This window comes from Oncorhynchus keta, chromosome 28 (genome assembly GCF_023373465.1).
Source record: "Oncorhynchus keta strain PuntledgeMale-10-30-2019 chromosome 28, Oket_V2, whole genome shotgun sequence".
Taxonomy (NCBI): domain Eukaryota; kingdom Metazoa; phylum Chordata; class Actinopteri; order Salmoniformes; family Salmonidae; genus Oncorhynchus; species Oncorhynchus keta.
Window position 1 is genome coordinate 47,775,425 of NC_068448.1, and position 21,710 is coordinate 47,797,134.

Sequence of the window (21,710 nt, forward strand, 5' to 3'; positions counted from 1 at the left end):
ACAGCGAAAGAAAGAGATGGGGGCGATGGCGAGAGATGAGGAAAGAGCGCGAGAGATGAGGAAAGAGCGCGAGCAAGAGAAAGCTGAGGAAATAGAGAGAGAGCGAGAAAGAGAACGAGATGAGGAACGGGAAAGGGAGAGAGAGGAGGAGATAATTACTGCACTAACTCAAGTGGACTGAGGCTGCAGGTATAAGTGTTCAGCTCCACTCTGCAATTGGCCCGAACCGTTTCAATTGACTAAAAGCTTCTTGGGAAAGGAAATAGAGTGAGTCTCTGAACCTACCCCCAGCTCACAGCACAATGCCTCATCTCCCTAACCACCCCCCGCTCGCTCTGCTTCCATCTCAATAGATAGACTGCAACTGCTCAGGTCAGTGCAACATACGCACTTGAAAACACCCACACACCCACCCAGGAGATGAACAGTCTGTTATCTGTTATACAGTGAAGACTCACATTAGAAGAAGCTAGCATCAATCTGATTACCTTTCCACATGGCTCGCCCAGTTACCTGCCTGACACCATCTAGGTCTCAGCTCCAGTACATCTCTACATGGGTCGTATTCATTCGGCACCAAGCGGAAGTATGTCACCTTTATTTAACTAGGCAAGTCAGTTAAGAACAAATTCTTATTTACAATGGCGGCCTACACCGGCCTAACTTGGACGACGCCGAGCCAATTGTGCGCCGGGTGTCTGTCGTGACGCCTCTAACCCGGAGGTGCAGTGCCTTAGACCGCTGCGCTACTCGCGAGCCCTAAGAAAACAGATTGAAACATGGGAGGAACTATCTGAACTTGTTCATTAAGAAACACCTGTTTCGGTTTTCCGTTGGAAAAAAAAACATTTTGCTACGGTGTGCACTAAGGAATACGACCCTGGTTAAGACGATAGCAGCCAAAATGAAGTCAGGGTATTATTCTGATGCACACACCTGTAGGACGAGCATAAACTGTGTACAGAGAATGCTTTTGAAGTGATGCAAAAGGATAATTTGGTGTAAAATCAACCCGTATGTTCTTATAACTCAAACCACATTACCAATTGATGTAATCAGGAGAGAAATAGCTACTGTGTAAATACAGCAACGTGGGTTTTCAAACGAAAAAGCCCAGGCATTTTGAAGCCCTGGAACAGTTTGGCAGGGCTCCATTTCATACACCCTTCTTCTTTCTGCGAGGCTGTGGGAGCGGCTGACGTGCAGTCCAGAAGACAGCCAGCCACACGGACAGGCTGTTTCACACATTGCAGTCGGTCCAACACCTCCAGCAATACACTACAGTACAGCGCTAAATGGGGAGGAGAAATAGAAGCAGCCCACAGCGGCAGTCACTAGCCAACCGCCAAAAACCCAGGTCTGACGGCCTGATATCAGGCAAGGTTGTGAAATAGCCGTGGATTTTTATGGCAGTCGTTTGTTACAGCTGATATCAGGGTGATAATTTACCAGACGGTGGGGAACGATGGACGCTCTTGTCCTTGTTGAAGATAATGGAAAGGAGAGGTACCGAATGATAGCTACATCGACTGCTGTCAAGAGTGTGCGAGAAATATCCGCGTCTCAAATGTTCACACCCGGGCTGGACTAACCGGAAGTACTTATGAGCGAAGAAAGAAAGGAGAGTGCGGGCTTTGATCTTTTAAATTGCACGGCGGCAAAAATCGCTTCAGCTACACAAGCAACTGGATTGACCATGATCGAAGCTGTTATTCTCGTGCATGTCTAGTACGGACACGCGGTTTAAGAACATGCCTATGGGCCCTGGTCAAAAGGAGTGCACTACACAGGGAATAGGGTGCCATTTGGGATGGAGGCCGTCTTATGCGGTAATACATCCCATCATGATGGTTGTTGATATTATGATAGCATTTAGTATCATTTATATCAGTGACTCTGAACAGTAATGAGCGTATTAAAAGAGCTGGACGCATCAAAGTCTCTACTCATCTCACTAACATTAACACGCTGGAGAGAGCTACAGCCATTTGCCTTAGGGTAGTATCAGGGAGAGGAAGGATGAGGGGGAGAGAGAGAGAGACAGAGGGAGGTGGGGTGGAGAGAGATGGGGGATGGAGAGAGCTACAGCCATTTGCCTTAGGGTAGTATCAGGGAGAGGAAGGATGAGGGGGAGAGAGAGAGATGGGGTAGAGACGGAGTAGAGAGAGAGGGAGGTGGGGTGGAGAGAGCTACAGCCCTTTGCCTTAGGGTAGTATCAGGGAGAGGAAGGATGAGGGGGATAGAGAGAGAGACGGGGTAGAGAGAGATGGGGGATGGAGAGAGCTACAGCCCTTTGCCTTAGGGTAGTATCAGGGAGAGGAAGGATGAGGGGGAGAGAGAGAGACAGAGGTGGGGTGGAGAGATAGGGGATGGAGAGAGACAGAGGGAGGTGGGGGGAGAGAGAGATGGGGGATGAGGAAGAGGGAGGTGGGGGAGGGGTTGGAGTAAGAGAGGGAGGGGTTAGAGAGAGATGGGGATGAGGAAGAGAGGGAGGGGGTTGGAGAGAGATGGGGATGAGGAAGAGAGGGAGGGGGTTGGAGAGAGATGGGGGATGAGGAAGAGAGGGAGGGGGTTGGAGAGAGATGGGGGATGGAGGGAAATGGGGAAGAGAGGGAGGGGGTTGGAAGAAGAGAGGGAGGGGTTGGAAGAAGAGAGGGAGGGGTTGGAAGAAGAGAGGGAGGGGTTGGAAGAAGAGAGGGAGGGGGTTGGAGAGAGATGGGGGAGAGAGGGATGGGGTTGGAGAGAGATGGGGATGGAGGGAGATAAAGATGGCGGGAGGGAGGGAGTAAGGGGGGGCGGAGAGAGAGGGGGGTGAGGGAGGGAGTGACAAGGGGAGTAAAAGAGAGAGGGGGGGGGTGAAGCGAGAAACAGAGCAAGAGAGAAAGAAAGAAAGACCAACCAACCTCCACCCTGATGGATAAAAAATCAACAGTTGTCTCGTAAACCCAGTTTGGGGCTACGTGTCTAATTCTATACCACGCCTTGGCATGTTCCATCATCACACACACACTGTGATATCACTGTCATAGATGGTAAGGAAAACACAGTTTTCCATGTCAGCGACTCAGGTGGTAGAGAAGACTGACTGGGCCATCCTTCAGGCATTTCCATCCATGTATCTAAAACCACCCAGAAGGCTGACACACACAAGTGAGACGCTGGAGGCAACGTCGATTAAGGCAGCCCCCTGCACCTCTCTGATTCAAAAGGGCTGGGTTAAATGCGGAAGAAATTTCCATTGAATGCTTTTAGTTCTGTGACTGACTAAATATCCCCTTTCACACACATAAATGACATGACACAAACACATATCATATGAAGTCTACACACACTTAGGTGAAGACACAGACAAACAGCTTTCCACCCACCCAGTTCACACACCCATGAAAAGCAGTGTTCTGGTTTTCATCAAGGTCCTAGTATAGAGTATAGCCCGTATAACACAACATACTCTGCTCAATTCATCATCCTCCCATTGTAAACGCAGCTCAATACGGTGAAGCCTGGTTAGTGTAGCTTCATGTTGGTGTCGGAGTTTGTCTGTGCTATGACGGCAAGCATACACACACACACACACAGTCTCTCCTCCGGACATATACAACATGGACAACACCTGGCTGCAGCATCCAAAAAACACCTTTCTTCAGTCTCTCACCTCATACACTCTCCTTTCCTCACAACCTACACCCCCCACCGTCCTTCCCCTCGTTCCCAAGAGCTCTCTCCAACACGACGCGCTGTTCTCTCCCCCTCCTCCCCGGGCTCCCTCTTTTTGCCAGTCTTCTCTTTCTCCCTCCCTCTCTTTCACTCCTAGCTAACTCTGGTCACCGTTGACAGACTGTAGTAACAGCGACAGCAGTGTAGTATCCACCTCATTCACTCTTCCCTCCCTGCCCATTCACTCTTCCCTCCCTGCCCATTCACTCTTCCCTCCCTGCCCATTCACTCTTCCCTCCCTGCCCATTCACTCTTCCCTCCCTGCCCATTCACTCTTCCCTCCCTGCCCATTCACTCTTCCCTCCCTGCCCATTCCCTCTTCCCTCCCTGCCCATTCCCTCTTCCCTCCCTGCCCATTCACTCTTCCCTCCCTGCCCATTCACTCTTCCCTCCCTGCCCTTTCCCTCTTCCCTCCCTGCCCTTTCCCTCTTCCCTCCCTGCCCTTTCCCTCTTCCCTCCCTGCCCTTTCCCTCTCCCTCCATCCCTCTCTCTCTCTCTCTCTCCCCGGGCTCCAACCCAGCTATCTGCCTCTCTCGCTCCCCCCCTCTACCTCCCTCTGCTCTCCCTCGCTTCCCGTCTTTCCCCCTAGTCTCCCCATCTCACTCTGGTGTTCCTGTCTCTCCCTCCCTCTCTATCCATTCATTCATCCAGTGAGATAGATAGGATTCAGACCGTAGTAGACTGACCTGGTCTTCTGGCAGACGGTACAGAGCCAGGCTTTCTCTCGCTTGCTGTAGGTGCGGCAGGTCTTGCAGACGTTGTACTGGCAGTCCAGACACAGGCGCTTGGGGTTGACCAGGAAGGTGAAGGGAGAGCAGCAGCGGATACAGCAGTGCTCGTTGAAGCGTTGCTGCTTGGAGAGGATGGAGCATCTACTGCCTTCCTCCGCCAGCTCCTGCTTCATCTCACTGCCCCGACGGAGAGAGACCGCGAGGAGGGAGAGTGGGAGGGGGGGGGTGGGGGGAGGGAGGGAGGGAGTTAGCGAACAGAGAGGTGGAACATGAGGCGGCGGAGAGGGGAAGGCGGAATAATTGGACGCCGTAACAAATGAACAATTAAAAAGGGGGATAATAAATGGAAGACAGAGTGTTAAGGTGGCGCCTGACATTTCCAATCGGAGAGACTGTCACTCCTCGTCTCAAAGCCAACGGGATATTGAGAACGGCATGCTACATACGTGTGTTTGGTGTGTGTGCGTGTGTGTGTGTGTGTTTGGTGTGTGTGTGTGTGTGTGTGTGTGTGTGTGTGTGTGTGTGTGTGTGTGTGTGTGTGTGTGTGTGTGTGCCTCCTGTGTCTGAAAGTTGTAACTCTTAATGGAACAGGCTTAGTAGCTGCTTTCCTCCCTGTAACATATTGTTCCTTACTAGAGGTGTTCTTAGACTGGTTGCAATGCAGCTACCAACAAAAGCCTCTCAATACCAGAATTTGCACTTAGCACTAGATAGCATTTGTCATTATGCCAGCATTATTGAATGTATTATAATGTAGTAACAAAATAACATGAATAGCAAGGACGGAGAAAAAAAAAAGAAACCAGAAGGATGAAAACGGACCAAAACGGCGAGGGACTACCTAAATATGTCCAACATGAAGCCCTTGCAAAATGGTTTGCTACGGTGTGCACGAATGAACACGACCCTGTTCCCCGACTACATTCCCTCTGCTGGTGTCCCATCAGATGAACTCCTTTCCCTGTTAACTAGCAACAATAGGGGACTCATTAGTGTTACCTGTCTTGTCGCCTATGTATTGTGTTCCCTCTACAACCCCTAATGACACAGTATATTAAGCTATAGGACTACCCCCATTGTAATAACGACGATGATGATGATGTTGTTGATGATGATTATTAAACGGTACGATATTAAACAGCTATAGGTCACTGGGGAGCTTTAAGCAAAACAAACACATGTACAGTACACACTGAATGCCACGCTCAGGCGTTGGGTAAATAGTGTCAATGACAAGTGTGATCCAATTACACCGCAATTATAGGGGCTAGGGCTTTGGTTCAATAACAATGGTCTCGCTGTACTCTAATGAGGCTGACTTACGGCCATACACACAGGTTATGCTTAGTTAATTGCACAATTACCTTTCTGTAGGATGGATGTGCATCGATTACTCTCTGTGTATCTGTGGTGGTCGCAGTGTTGCAGTTTCACGGTCTGGGACTTGACCATTGGTGACTTACATTCTCCTTCTCGAGACTATGATGAGGAGAGCAACGAGGGTTCTGTCCTTTATCAGTGGGAAGGGCCAGCCACACCCGGGCACAGAGTCTACATCAACTGATGAGCCGCGGGGGAGCAAGCGATGAGTGTGAGCAGACAGGCTCCGAATCATAGGCTACACATCGCGCAAGCGTCTCACTTGCCTTCCCGTAACAACCATTAGGAAACACAAACTGCTGTACGAAATTGAAAACAATACTAGTATTCATTTTAATAGTAAAACAACAGTCTAGCTAGGCGTCTCTCTCAACCCTTGAGTATAGAAAGTAGGCTGTGTCTTTGAATGTGTTTACTCGCTGTTCCCGCCCACTCCCCCCTGCATCCCATAGCCAGGTTCTGACAAGTCTCCCTTTAGTTTTCACTATGCAATAATAAATAAATTAAAATGACAAAAATGTTAGTGGGTGATTACAAAAAAGTAGCCGAGAGCCTGACTTGCCATTCATTTATATAATAATGAAGTAGTTTAAAAACAGGTTGAGTAGAACTTGTGAGGTGGTGATGATTAGTAAATTAGTTGGAGATATACCGCCATCTGGTGGGGACTAGAAACAATTGTATAATAACACCAACTATAAATTGATTGACTCGTGACTCGACCATTGGTGACTCGACCATTGGTGATTCGAGCACATGGGACTCTACTCGTACTCTAGGCTTAGTGACTCGACTACGACACTGGGTGGTTGCCCTAGCAACAAGCTCTCACAGTTTCACTTCAGAATACCCAATGTTTGTCCCTAAGGTTTGGGATAGGGTTAAAACATTAAGTTTAAGGCATTCATTCAGAATAGTTATGGTAAGGGTTAGGGAAACCTTTCAACATGGTTTAAATTAAGTGTGCATAGCACTGATCGAACACGCAACCCTCTGAGTCGGTACTTGCGGCTTACACCCATCCCCAGCACCCTAGCAACAAACCGCAAGCCCACTTGATGGTAATAGCGCTCACTGTTGCCCATAGTGGCTGGTTTTGCCGTAATCTCCCAACGTCCTGGGTACCTGGCCGGTAGTCCAAATATCGCCTTGGATCTTGAGCGACCTGGCTGTGTCCTTGCCAGATTCTTATGGGGCTAGTAGAAAGGTGAGCGACAGGGTGAGTTTTACCCATGGTTGGAGAGTCAATTATTCACACACATCTCCTCTCCTCCGGGATTTACTGTGCTCAGGGTAAACTCCCACACAGCTTTTATTGATCCTACATCTACGCACACACACACACACACACACACACACACAAAACCAACCCTCCATCATCTTCTCATATCCATCCAGATACTTTTATCTATCCACAGAGACCTATAATTTAATAAATGATTTCTCCCCAGTGAAAAGCCACATAGTGCAACAAGATCTTCTAAATCCAGGTAGTATCGAGTACTGCAGAGATGGTGAACGCAACCTGCGATGGGAGGGGTGGGGGTCCAACCGTGTGTGTGTGTGTGTGTGTGTTTGTGTGCCTGCGTTTGACCCATTTTAGTGAGGCTCCCTAACACTTAATGCCTTGCACTGAGGGGCCAGATGGATGATACTGTAGCTCTGGATGATAGCTCGGTAACAGTGCAGATAGGCCTATAGGCTAAATGAGCACGGTAATACACACATATACAACAAGGACAGAGAGCCCTGTAACTCCTGGTGTCCCATCAGATTAAAGGGATACTTCAGGATTTTGGCCACGACGCCCTTCATCTGCTTCCCCTGAGTCAGATGAACTCGTGAGAATACAAATTATATGTCTCTGTGCCCAGGATGAAGGAAGTTGGAGGTAGGTCTGCGAGGGCACCCATTGGTGGAATGGTACAAATTAAAACAGCTGACATTGAACATCCCTTTGAGTTAGGTGTGGGCGGTATACCGGTATGAATGTGAATACTGGTATGACGGTGTGCCATGATATGGATTTTGCCATATCATGATAAATTAATACATGTTGAGTGATACAGCCTCGTGGGCTAGTTCAAATGGTTTATATTTTACTAAAAACAGTCTCTCTTTTTCTTTAGCAAAGCAAAAAAGTAGAAGCATGGAGGTCACATGCAATCTGCCTGCCAATCAAAGTCAACAAAACAAGCACGCGCAACTGCAGAGTAAGCAAACGTTTGGCAAAGTAAACTCCGTTCGTAAGCCAGTGTCCAAAAATCAAGCAAGCATGAAGACAAGGAAAATAACGCTATCGAGGTTGATTTGCAGGACGACGAACAATTGGTTCGGGGGGAAAAAAAGGGGGAGGGGGGAGGGGGGCTCCTCTGCCGTTTGGAACTGGTTCGGCTTTAAGATGTCCGACCTCGACCAAACAAACAGTACTGTGTAAGTTGTGTCGACGCATTTTGCTCGTCAAAAACGTGGAAACACCAGCAGAATATGAGGAATCTACCAGAATGCGTGCAACAAACCCCCGGAGCAAGTCCCAAGACTTGTCCCAAGTCTCAAGCCAGACCGGCACTCCGCTATCACTCAACGCATCATTCGTTAGTGGTAGCTCCCTATGACAAGAAGAGCAACAAGTGGAATGAGAGAACGAGTGCAATTACTTATCACATAGCGAAAGACATGGAACCAATTTTTTTTTTTTTTTACTGTGGAGAAAAGACGGTTTCACAAAGTTGATTCGAACTCTAGACCCCAAAATACGAGAGCCATACATATGCCTCGCGATTCATTACATTGACGACAACTGGAAACTGCAAATGCCTTCAGACCTCTTAATGGACTGGATTTAATGGACTTGTTTCAGACACGGGCTAACACATTGCTATTGGTACGTCTCAACGTCCATAACACAGAGCTCGGTAGATAATATTTGTAAATGTGTGCAGTATCCAAACATTACATGGATTACATTGATGGTATTTATAATTGACAAAGCCTACTCAATAAATGATCCCGTTTTCTAAAGCAACGTAGCTCTCTTAATCACAACAGTTGTATGCAAAGCTATAGATGGATTAAAATGTGAAATCATGTCCATTGTCCATGCTGTAAATTGCTGTAATTATAGCAGATGCAATATTATTTCTATTGAATAATTGTGATTTAATATGTCATTTTATTTTTTTCATTTTTTTCCCCCCCAGAGAGGAGTGTCCAAAACTAACCTCGGGTATCCCGGACCACAGGAGTGTGCAGCCCATTTTCCTATAGTTGGAAGAAGCAGAAGGCCCTGACATGTGCGAAGGATAAACTGAGCCTGATCCTCCACGAGATCATCACAGAATCCTCGACACGGTGGGGATCTTGACTGCAGATGATGGAGATAGTCCTGGAGCAGGAAAAGGCCATCACACAAGTCCTGGCAGCAGACAACAACAAAAACACTGCACCTTGCATCCTCCTGGCAAGACATTGATGTCTTTAAATCTATCACGGCAGCACTTAAGCACCTCCAGGATTTCAGACGCCCCGTCAGGAGAGACATACGCGACTGTGTCCTATCTGAAGCCCGTCCTCCATTTGTTCATTGAAATCCAAATGAAGGTCGACGCCAAACTGACCCGAGAGATTAAGACGAGGGTCCTCAATTCCCCGAATGGCAAATACACCGACCCTGAAACAGAGGAGCTGCTCACCATGGCTACCTTGCTGGAGCCAAGGTTCAAGACCACCTAACATGACCACTGAGAAGCTGGTGGAGGTGAGAGCTGCCTCCGAGACAGAAGCCCTCCTTGTAGGGAACACGGCCGTGGGAGACTTCTCTCTCTTGAAGAGGACCAGAGCGAGAGAGAGAAAGAAGCTGCCACTGCTCCACAATCAGCAAAGAAGTCCAAGAAGAGCCTTGGGAGCCTCTTTAAGAAAAGCAGTCGAGCACCTGCCTTGAGAACCTAGAGGACAGGTCACAGAGCGAGAGCTGGACAGCTACACTCTGATAGCAGCAGACAGTCAGGCTGATCCTTTGGAGTGGTGGTAAGCTCACGCTTCCCAACAAGTGAGTTATCTGACAAAGAAATACTTCTGCATCTCCCTGCCACAAGTTGGCCCTTCTGAGGGAGCATTTAGCACTGCGGTCACATGCCACAGGGCAACTTTGAAGCCAGAAACTAATCGATAGGCTGGTGTTCCTGACACGGGACTTGTGAAGAGGGAGGCAGTGAATTGTTACATGGTGAACTGAGAAACATACAGACTGTCTTGGTAAATGCTTGAAAAAGTTAGTTTGAAAAGGTTTACAACTTGAATTCATAATGACCGGTGTTATGCTGAAAAAAAGACTACACTTATATTTGGCAGGAAATATTTTATTTAATTTTACTGCATATTTATTTATTTGTTTGTTTGCATAGGGAAAAGAATGTGCAATGACCCCTTTCTGTTTATAAGGTTAAAAGCAATATTCTGTCTAAATTAAGGGCTCAATGTACAAAGAAAATTGTACAGTCCATTGTGATATTATCGGTTTACAGTTGAGAGTTAAGTAGGCCCTCGTTCACCATCGTAAAGCCCTCGTTAATTTCGTTGCTTTGACAAAGTCACTTTTTGAGATTAGGATTTATTTCATGTGATTTAGGGTTTAATTTACGTCTGTCCCTCATGAAGGTCAACCCTGAACTGAACACGCGTTTTCATAATGGCGAAACTATTTTCAAAAGAAACACTGAACATCGAGTAAAAGCAGGTTCTACTCGTTTTGGACATTTTGTGGTGTAAAACTGAGCCGCTCAAGCATAACATGTCAACCCTGTTCCCGACCGATAGACAGGCTAGACATGTTTTAACCAGATCCTTTTTTAATATGAAGCTTGCATTCAATTGCCACTCCCTCTAGCACACAACACGTTTCCATTGCCCCAGTCAAAAGGGGATTCATGGCAATAAGAAGCAATCATGTATCTATTAATGGTCGGTATTAGTGAGTGTGCAGTCCGTACATCATTCCTCTTGAATTATCCAGTAGGTTGCTGCAGACTAGCCCTGCGGATCCTGGGTATAATTCAAGAGGTGAGCAGCAGCCTCTGGGCCCATACTCTATTTCAAAGTAGGACTACTGATCTTGGAACAGTTTTCTTTTGGATCATAATTTAGGAGATTTATATACAAAGTTACATCTAGAATTGGCTTCCTATTTCGCAACAAAACCTCCTTCACTCATGCTGCCAAACATACCCTCGTAAAACTGACCATCTTACCGATCCCCGACTTTGGTGATGTCGTTTACAAAATAGCCTCCCAACACCCTACTCAACAAACCCTACTCAACAAATTGGATGCAGTCGATCACAGTGCCATCCGTTTTGTCACCAAAGCCCCATATACTACCCACCACTGCAACCTGTACGCTCTCGTTGACTGGCCCTCGCTTCATACTCGTACAGATCACTGCACCTGTACATAGCCCATTTATAAATAGACCAAACAACTACCTCTTCCCCTACTGTATTTATTTATTTTCTACTTTGCACACTCATCTGTCAAATCTACCATTCCAGTGTGTTAATTGCTATATTGCATTTACTTCGCCACCATGGCCTATTTATTGCCTTTACCTCCCTTATCTCACCTCATTTGCACACATTGTATATAGACTGTTTCACTCCATGTGTAACTCTGTATTATTGTATGTGTCGAACTGCTTTGCTTTATCTTGGCCAGGTCGCAGTTGTAAATGAGAACTTGTTCTCAACTTGCCTACCTTTTTTTTTTTTTTTTTAAGGTGAAAAAAAAAAAAAAAAATATGGACAGAGAGGACCTGAACTCCTACTCCGGGAAGCTTTATGAATGAGGTCGCAGCAGTCTTTTGTTCAGAACTATTCGTAGGGGTAGTGTTAGACCCAGAGTTTAATTGACTAACCCTGTTATATGCTTCAACATCTGATCTTAACTGCTGGAGTGAATAGATTCCTTTGGTACAGATGTAGGATTTTAATTTGATCACCCTTTTATTGCTGAACATTTTCCTACACAGCTGGAAATGCAAACTTGTAGTGTATTCTAGGTTTAAAAAGGCTTCTAACGTTTAGTTTCCCGCTTAAACATTTCAGACTTGATTTGCCGTAACAAAAATGTATCAACCCCTACGAAACAAAAAGGCCATTATTTATAATCCACATTAATTCCCAATTCTTGTTGCTGCAGGATTATTTTCTTGATGTAGCAAACTGGCTCAAATTAAGATCCTACATCTATAGATCTTCAAAAGTGGACTGAGGTTTTAGCCGGACCTTTTCCTCGAAAGTGATGTTAAAGACCCTTTGTAACTTCAGTGACTACTAAGTATTTTTTTATACCTCCGGTTTTGGGCTGGATGTCAATGTGTAGTTCCTACATGCATAATCAATCTATGAGTAGAATTACTGTCTTACATCAATTAACCACGAAATCCCCAATTTGAAAGCAACTTTTTCTGGAAGATGTGCTGCGCCATTTTCCCCCACGTGGGCCAGCCCCCTCGCAATTAGAGTTTAAGTAAATGAGCTTAAGCCCCTCGCCATTTGAGTGAGGGGCTGCAGATGCACACACAGCAGTGAGAGAGAGACAGCAATGACGTGTCGCACATATCTGCGACGCAGTAATGCAATCGTCGGGGACCACGTTTGGCTCGTGAGCGCTACTTTCAGAACTACCGTCTAAGAAGTATATAAATGTTAGAGAATCTCTTTAATGTTAAGCCTAGTAGAATGACCATTCTTCAGACCTTTTCACACACACAGCAGGAACCACGTGTACAAGGAAGGAAGGATGCATGTTCAAAGTATTGGAACAGGGCCGCAGCGTTTACAGTGTGTGTGTGTGAGGGACACACACTAAGTGTAACCCATCCCAGAGCTAACCGCTAGTGTCTGGGAACCATCAATCCAGGTGGAATAACAGCAGGGAGACCACCCGGCAGACATTTCATCATGGAGCGCAGCCTGGGGATTTACAACCTCTCTCTCCCAATGGTTTATTCTACAGAGTATGTCTCTGCCCGTTAAATAGACCAGCCCAGAGAAATGGACACACACACACACACACACATATATAGAATTACATGTATAATTTATAGGATCTCTATGTTCACACATGCTTGGCCCACACACAAACACCCATGTGCACGTATGCACACACGCACAGTGATCGACCAAGTGAGCTTTGTCCCTTCCCACAGCTTCTTCTTCCTCAGCGGTTGAGACGGCTGGCTGATGGGCTTTCCACTGAAGAGATGAAAAGCCTGGTGCTACGTCCCAGATAGCACCCTATCCCCTTTATAGTGCACTATAAAAGGGAAAGGGAGCCATATGGGACGCAAGCCGTAATAAGTCCTCTGGCGATGTGACCATGCCGCCCCCCCTACACTAACCCCAGGTTAACGTTATAAGGCCATTCTGTATGTCTGGGGTCACACGCCACCACGGGTGAATGTCCCCCAACCTTTCATGAGTAAAATACCAGCAAAGAAGGATAGTTAAACGTGCGTGTGCATATACAGCACCTTAATGTGCCTGTGTGTGTAAGACATTATAAGACCTTGTTAAGTGTCAGGGAGCCTTAATAAACGCCTGTGTGATGTTTAAAATGGTGGGAATTTTTCTTATTAGCTTGCCTTTACTATTTAGTAGGGCCGAGATGATATCGTGGCAAGGAAAACAAAAACGGATTTAACTTCTTTAGGAAAACAGCACTGATGTGGGAAACAAAAACAAACACGTTGTCATCCGGAGTCACGTATTCATTTTGCAAGCTACAGCACACAATATTTTACATACAGCAGGTTTTTAATAAAGGACCAAAGAGTTTGATCTGCTTCGAGTTTTCATTTTTGCTATTGAAAAAAAAATATGATACTGGTATCGTCACAGCCCTACTATTTAGTCAATAATTCATTCCCCCTCTTATTCCCTATGCGTGGCACGGTTTACTGCTGCAGTCTGTAGATTGATTGAGAATGGGGATGCATCGCACATGGCACCCTATTCCCTATATAGTGCAACAATGTATACAATAACACTCCAGTCTGGTTTTAGACCCCATTATAGTACTTAGGTTGCACTCGTGAAGGTGGTAAATGACCTTTTAATGGCGTCAGACCAAGGCTCTGCATCTGTCCTGGTGCTCATAGAGTTTAGTGCCGCTTTTGACACCATGGATCACCACATTCTTGCCTGGTTTAGATCTCATCTGTCGGAAATATATTAGTTTGTCTCTGTGGATGCTGTTTTTGTGTTCCTCAAAGTTCCGTTTTAGGACGACTATTGTTTTCACTATATATTCTACCTCTTGCTGATGTCATTCGGAAACACAAAATGTCAACTTTCACTGCGATGCAGGCGACACACAGCTCTACATTTCGATGCAACATGGTGAAATTGCCTACCTTGGAACCCTGTGTTTCAGACATAAGGAAGTGGATGGAGGAAAATGTTTTACTTTTAAACTCGGACAAAACAGAGATGCTAGTTCTAGGTCCCAAGAAAGTTCTGCTGTTTAATCTGACAATTAACCTTGACGGTTTTACTGTCTCAAATAAAACTGAAGTACCTCGGCGTTACTCTAGACCCTGATCTTTCTTTTGACTAACATATCAAGAATACTTCAAGGGAAGCGTTTTTCCATCTTCGTAACATTGCATAACTCTGAAACGGTTTGTCCAGAAATTATGCAGAAAAGCTAAATCGATGCTTTTGTCTAAGGCTACCACAATGTTCTACTCTCTGGCTACCGGATAAAGCACGAAATATCTTCAGTTAGTGCTAAATGTGGCTGCTAGAATCTTGACTAGAGGCAAATAATTTGATCATGTTACTCCAGTGCTAGCCTCTACACTGGTTTCCTGTTAAGGCTAGGGCTGATTTCAATGTTTTACTGATCACCTATAATCATTACATGGACTTGGCTCCTACCCATCTCTCCAATTTGCCCCCTTATTGTCTCTAGAACCTCTAAGCAAACTGCTGAAGGCAGGGCTTTCTCCTATAGAGCTCAATTTTTGTGGAATGGTCTGCCTATCCATGTGAGAGACGCAGACTCGGTCTCGACCTTTAAGTCTTTACTGAAGACTCATCTTTTCAGTAGGTCCTATGAGTATAGTCTGGCCCAGGGGTGCAAAGGTGAACGGCAAGGCACTGGAGTGACGAACCACCCTTCTCTGCCTGGTCGGCTCCCCTCTCTCCAGTGGGATTCTCTGCCTCTGAGTCACTGGCTTACAAGAACTCTTCCATGCAGTCTCTAGGAGGGATGTGTCACGTCGTGACCGTCTTTTTTCGCTATTACTTGTCTTGAAAGGGTTGAGTCACTGAAGTGATCTTCCTGTCTGGTTTTGCGCCCCCTCGGGCTCGTACGGTGGAGGAGATCTTCATGGGCTATACTCAGCCTTGTCTAAGGGTAGGAAGTTGGTCTGTTGACATCCCTCTAGTGGTGTGAGGGCTGTAATTTGGCAACGTGGGTGGGGTTATATCCCACCTGGTTTGCCCTGTCTGAGGGTATCATCGGACAGGGCCACAGTGTCCCCCTACCCCCGCTGTCTCAGCCTCCAGTATCTATGCTGCAATAGTCTATGTGCCGGGGGCTTCTCTTATCTGGTGTCCTGTGTGAACTTACTGTAAGTATTCTCCCTCTGTTTTGCCTCTTTCAATTTAAGGGGCTTTATAGGCAAAGGAAACATATGTTTGTGAAATAAACAATACAAAATTAACAGTAAACATTACACTCAAAAGTTTTAAAAGAAAATACATTTCAAATGTCATTGTCTATATACAATGTTGTAATTATGTGCAAATAGTTAACATACAAAAGGGAAAACAAATAAACAAATATAGGTTGTATTTACAATGGTGTTTGTTCTTCACTGGTTTCCCTTTTCTTGTGGCAACAGGTCACAAATCTTGCTGTTGTGATTGCACACTGTGGTATTTCACCCAATATATATGGATTGGATTTGTTTTAGAATTCTTTGTGGGTATGTGTAATCTAAGGGAAATGTGTCTCTAATATGGTCATACATTTGGCACGAGGTTAGGAAGTGCAGCTCAGTTTCCACCTCATTTTGTGGGCAGTGTGCCTTTCTCAATTGCAATACTCACCAAGTCTATACATAGTCAAATATTTCGGGTCAGTTACAGTGGTCAGGTATTCTGCCACTGAACTCTGTTCAAGGCCAAATAGCATTCAAGTTTTTTAAAAATGGTTGTAAATTTCCAATGTGTCAAGTAATTATCTTGTTGTTTTCTCTTGATTTGGTTGGGTCTAATTGTGTTGCTGTCCTGGGGCTCTGTTTGTTTGTGAACAGAGCCCCAGGAGCAGCTTGCTTAGGTAAATGTCTCTGTAGGTGATGGCTTTGTTATAGAAGGTTTGGGAAACACTTCCTTTTAGGTGGTTGTAGAATTTAACAAATCTTTTCTAGATTTGAATAATTAGCCGGTATCGGTCTAATTCTGCTCTGCAACAATTATTTGGCGTTTTAAGTTGCAAACAGAGGATATTTTTTCAGAATTCTGCAATGCAGAGTCTCAATATGGTGTTTGTCCCATTTTGTGAATTATTGGTTGGTGAGCAGACCCCAGACCTCAACCATAAAGGGCAATGGGTTCTATAACTGATTCAAGTATTTTTAGCGTTTATCCTAAATTGGTATGTTGAATTTTATGTTCCTGTTGATGGCATAGACCTTTCTTGCTGATGTTTAGACAGAGGTATATATCCTTTGAGTGCTCTAGTGCAACAGTGTCTAGATGGAATTTCTATTTGTGATCCTGGCAACTGGACCTTTTTTGGAACACCATTATGTTTGTCTTACTGAGATTTAACGTCATTGACCAAATCTGACAGAATCTGTGCAGAAGATCTAGGTGCTGCTGTAGGCTCTCCTTGGTTGGGGACAGAAGCACCAGATCATCAGCAAATAGTAGACATTTGACTTCAGATTCAAGTAGAGTGAGGCCGAGTGCTGCAGACTGTTCTAGTGCCCTCGACAATTAGTTGATATATATATGTTGAAGAGGGTGGGGCTTAAGCTGCATCACTGCATCCCTCTCACTCTCTCTCGCAACTGTTGTCTCTGAATGCTCGGCTATGAAAAGCCAACTGACATTTACTCCTGAGGTGCTGACCTGTTCCACCCTCTATAACCACTGTGGTTACCAACCCTAACCCTGCTGGTCATCTAGGAACATTTGAACATCTTGAAGAACGTTCTGGCTTTAAAATCACCATGTACTCTTATAATCTCCACCCAGCACAGCCAGAAGAGGACCCCTCAGAGCCTAGTTCCTCTCTAGGTTTCTTTCTGGGGAGTTATTCCAAGCCACCGTGCTTCTACATCTACATTGCTTGCCGTTTGGGGTATTAGGCTGGGTATCTGTCTAGCACTTGGTGAGATCTGTTGATGACACTGTTGACTAGGGTCCATAGCGCTATGTATGGAATAGGGTGCGATTTGAGGGACAGGTTGGGACTTCAGGCAGCAGCAGTGTTAGGGACAGATTTACGAGGTCCAAGAAAAACTATTGGTCCGGAGACAGAGTGCAGAGAACCCATGGATTACACCTTCTAACAGACCAACATCTTTCACCTTCTTCTGAGCAGAAACATGACTTCAAGAAGACAAGTGCAGAGAGGCATAAAAAACAGACAAAGGCCTTATTGTGTGTGTGTGTGTGTGTGTGTGTGTGTGTGTGTGTGTGTGTGTGTGTGTGTGTGTGTGTGTGTGTGTGTGACTGACAGGTGGTAAGTAATGTGCTGCTTTCATTTGATTTCTGTTTTTGGAGAGCTGTGGCAGAGGAGCAGACCTGGGACTTGGCTTGTGCAAGTGTGTGGATGACTGCTGCTGCAGCTGAGAGAGCGAGAAACAGAAAGAGAGACACATACACAACCTTTCAAAAGTTTGGGGTCACTTATAAATGTAACCAGAATAGAAAGTTGGAGGCCCCGGTGCACAACTGAGCAAGAGGACAAGTACATTCGTGTCTAGTTTGAGAAACAGATGCCTCACAAGTCCTCAACTGGCAGCTTCATTAAATAGCAACCGCAAAACACCAGTCTCGACGTCAACAGTGAAGAGGCGACTCCGGGATGCTGATAAATGGAGCGGTGATGGCTAGAAAGCCGGTGACGTCGATCGCCGCCCGAACAAGGAGACGAGCCGACTTCGGCAGAAGTCTTGACAATGAGCTTCAATCTACATACACTACAGTGGGTCTTGTAGGCAGGTAAACATGATAAAAAAATAACACACTGTTTTAATTTATGTATCAACTTAAAATATTGTGAATGGGCAAAATTCCATACCGAAGTTGGTGTATATTTTCTCTCGCTTCATCTAAAATAATTCAAGACCATTTTGCATCATTTTTTTAATGGCTGTGTCATGTGCATTCCACTGAAGCTTGCATCGATGCACGTTTCAAAATATGTACAAAACGGATTTTACAGCTGGGAAGTCCGTGCACCGTTGTGCATATACGGAGTGCGGTAGTATGCACATTGAGAAACACCCAGAGTCTGTCGCCCCCATACAGCACACAGCGTAGATCAGGGCTTCTTCTCTCTCGACTTATTCATTACAGTTGTCATCTGTCAAAGCTGTGTGTGACTCCAAGCTGACTCTTTCAACGAGCTTCGCTTTGGAGATAGCGAGCTAAGCTAACCACCACAGGTTACAGTACAGTGCTTCGCTCTGTAGCCCCCACGCATCACAAAGCTCAGATAAGGGCTTCCTCTCTCTCTCTACTGGAACTCACCCCATGTTACAGCTCTCTTCACCCTCTTCCCAGCACACAGCCAAAATAAGCCTCCTTACATTTGTATTGAAATCCCAAGTTACTTTGAGGGGAAAAATAATGACGACTGTCACAGGGTTGACAAACTAACTGATTTGCTAAGCTTCATCTTTAGCATCAACGATGCGATCTATGGTTTGCTTGCACAGCTCATGTTAAGGCCAGAGCCAGAAGACACTTATTGCTAATCATCCTCTTGGTTATTAGCTAGCCATGTTGTGTTTTTAAACCTCAGTCAGTCAGTCAGTCTCTCTCTCTCTCTCTCAGCAGCCAGTGACAGAGGGGAGTTGGTGCTGGGTTAATTGACCTTGAGATGAACCGTGAAGTGTTTAAAGCTCCAGAGTCTCCTTCTCCTCCCCACCTTCTCCTCCTATCCACTAAGATCTCTCTCTGGGTGGACGACTAGTGATGTACTCAGCAACCACCCAGCAGTAGAAGCCTACTACTGTACAGTGAAGAGAAATGGGCTGATTTGAAAGATTGAAGAGCAAAAACCTCTGGGGATATTCTTACGGTGAAAAGAGAGCGAGGTCTGTATGGAGAGATAAAGCACAGTTCCCATGCCTCTTTGGCTGCAACCTATTCTCTATATAGTGGACTACTTTGCCCATAGTCCTATGGGTTTCACTATGGGCCCTGAACAAAAGTAGTGCACTATATAGGGAATGCACTATATAGGGAATATGCCATTTGAGACGCAAACTATGTCCCTGTTCCGTGATTGATGGAACCTTTCCCAGGGGGAAGGGAACAAGGCACAGCACGTGTCATTACCCAGTTTCAGGTTGTATTGCCACATGCACAAGTACAGTGAAATGCCTTTCTTGCGATGCACTAACGGGGCTGCAGGGTAGCCTAGTGGTTAGAGCGTTGGACTAGTAACCGGAAGGTTGCAAGATCAAACCCCCCAGCTGACAAGGTACAAATCTGTCGTTCTGCCCCTGAACAGGCAGTTAAACCCACTGTTCCTAGGCAGTCATTGAAAATAAGAATTTGTTCTTAACTGACTTGGAAAAATATAAAATAAATATATAGTATTATAAAAGAGGGTAATACAAAAACACGAGAAATAGAACTAAGAAAATACGCAAGTGTGTATGTGCTTTTTTTATGTGCTTTTTTTTTTATTTTTTTTATTTACCTCTATTTAACTAGGCAAATTCTTATTTTCAATGACTGCCTAGGAACAGGTTAACTGCTCGGGGATTTGAACTTGCAACCTTCCGGTTGCTTGGTGAACGGATCATCAAAAGAGTTGGGAGAGCCATGGGGGTATCTTGTCTGAGAGCCATGTTTCAAAAAAGCAGAGAATATTGCAGTTACAAGAGTCCCGTTGATAGCAATCCCACCAGCGGAGGACATTCATCTTATTATCAAGTGATTAGCCAATAGAATGTTGGGAATATGTGGCTGGTTTGCCCGTCGCCTTCATCTCACCAGGACTCCCCTCTCCTGCCTCTTTCGCCGGTGATTCTTATTGGAGATCCCGGAAATTGGGTCTGAATTGCACAAAGAGCCCAGGACAGACGAGTCAAAGTTGAAGCCGGAATTGAGGTTAGTAACCGCAGATCTGATATTGAAAAAGTTCTTGTCGTTCATAAGAAATTATAGCGGATACATTTTGCACAGAAAAAAAATAAACTAAACGGTAAAAGAATCACAAGATGGTAAAGTTGGGTCCAGAGAGGAAGAGAGAAAAGTGGGGATGGGGAAATGGAGGATGGACTAGAGCAGGGTTTTCCCATGTTTCTCGTGTAGTAACATTCTATTTCACATGTGAAAACCATGTGGTTTGGAACACTTCACGTGGTGATATTTCACATCAAGTTTCACAGGTGACGCCCTGCGAACAAAAGTTAGGATATCCCCCCCGGAACGTCACGCAAGAGTTATCAACTTACATATGTGACACAATTTGACACACGTAATTACATTGTGTATGTTTATTTATACAGTTAACCTCACAACCTCGTAGGGTCCGCTGGCCAGGAGCGCTACACACACACACACACACACACACACACACACACACACACACAGTAGGGCAAAGAGTGTGATCTTAGAGAAGCTTACCAAGTGGAGATAACGCTTCATCAATTACTATAGTAGGCTGCACCACTGTTGTCATGCTCTCAAACATGCTAATAAAGGCAAACACACTCACAGACACACATGTACTCACTCACGCAGGCATGCATGAACACATGTACACGTCATTCACACACAATACGACCTATGGTGCAATAACAAAATGACAGACGATGGGTAAGAAGCTGGTTTGTACTAGCAAATCCTGATTGTACAGTTATCACATATTCAAGTTTCTCTTTTATCCCAAAAGTCTAAACGAGGCCAATAACTCACTGATTTGGGAATATAGGACGTGTTGCGTATTATCTAAGTTGATCTCAGTTTGTATATCATTAGGGTATATCACTGTCCCCATCTCTGTCCATCACTTTTCCCTTTGACCAGGACCCATGGTATGCCTGGGGTGTGGTGTGACGCATGTCCTGACAGCGCACGCACACACACACACACACACACACACACACACACACACACACACACACACACACACACACACACACACACACACACACACACACACACACACACACACACACACACACACACACACACACACACACACACACACACACACACCTGTACTTTTTCATTGCATCTTTCGCTATTCACATATTCCACTTCTTACATAGAGTCAGATTATATTCAGTTGGACCAGCACACAGTAGAGAGACACACACAGAGAACAGGTCATGTGTACTGCTTACCGTATTGATTTGGCACTTTGACTGTACTATGACAAAAGCCATGTCTGTCAGCTGTGAGAAAGTGCATCAATCTGTCCGTGTGCATCCCAAATGGCAGCCTATTCCGTATTGAGGAATTCCCTTGGTCAAAAGTAGTGAACGGGGTGCCATTTGGGACACGTGGTGTCTGTGTGCATATCTAGAACACCCACACAACCCACCAGCCAGGCAGACTGGGTCACACCAGTGGGTGTTTGTGTTGTGTCTGCTAGCTTTGTCCAATATGCCTCAGAGCGTAG

At 45.5% G+C, this 21,710-nt stretch overlaps 1 protein-coding gene across 5 annotated transcripts in view; it reads right to left on the bottom strand.

Moving 5' to 3' along the window:
- The window catches only part of LOC118361141 (rab effector MyRIP-like), a 141,808-nt gene that overhangs the window by 54,661 nt on the left and 65,437 nt on the right, over positions 1 to 21,710 (bottom strand). For 4 of the 5 annotated variants that reach the window (XM_052483186.1, XM_052483185.1, XM_052483184.1 and 1 more), the window contains exon 3: positions 4,404 to 4,625. The exons of the other annotated variant lie outside the window; for it this stretch is intronic. In XM_052483186.1, coding sequence (XP_052339146.1) covers positions 4,404 to 4,625 — 222 coding nt within the window. The remainder of the gene's footprint in view (positions 1 to 4,403; positions 4,626 to 21,710) is intronic. 5 annotated transcript variants of the gene reach the window in all.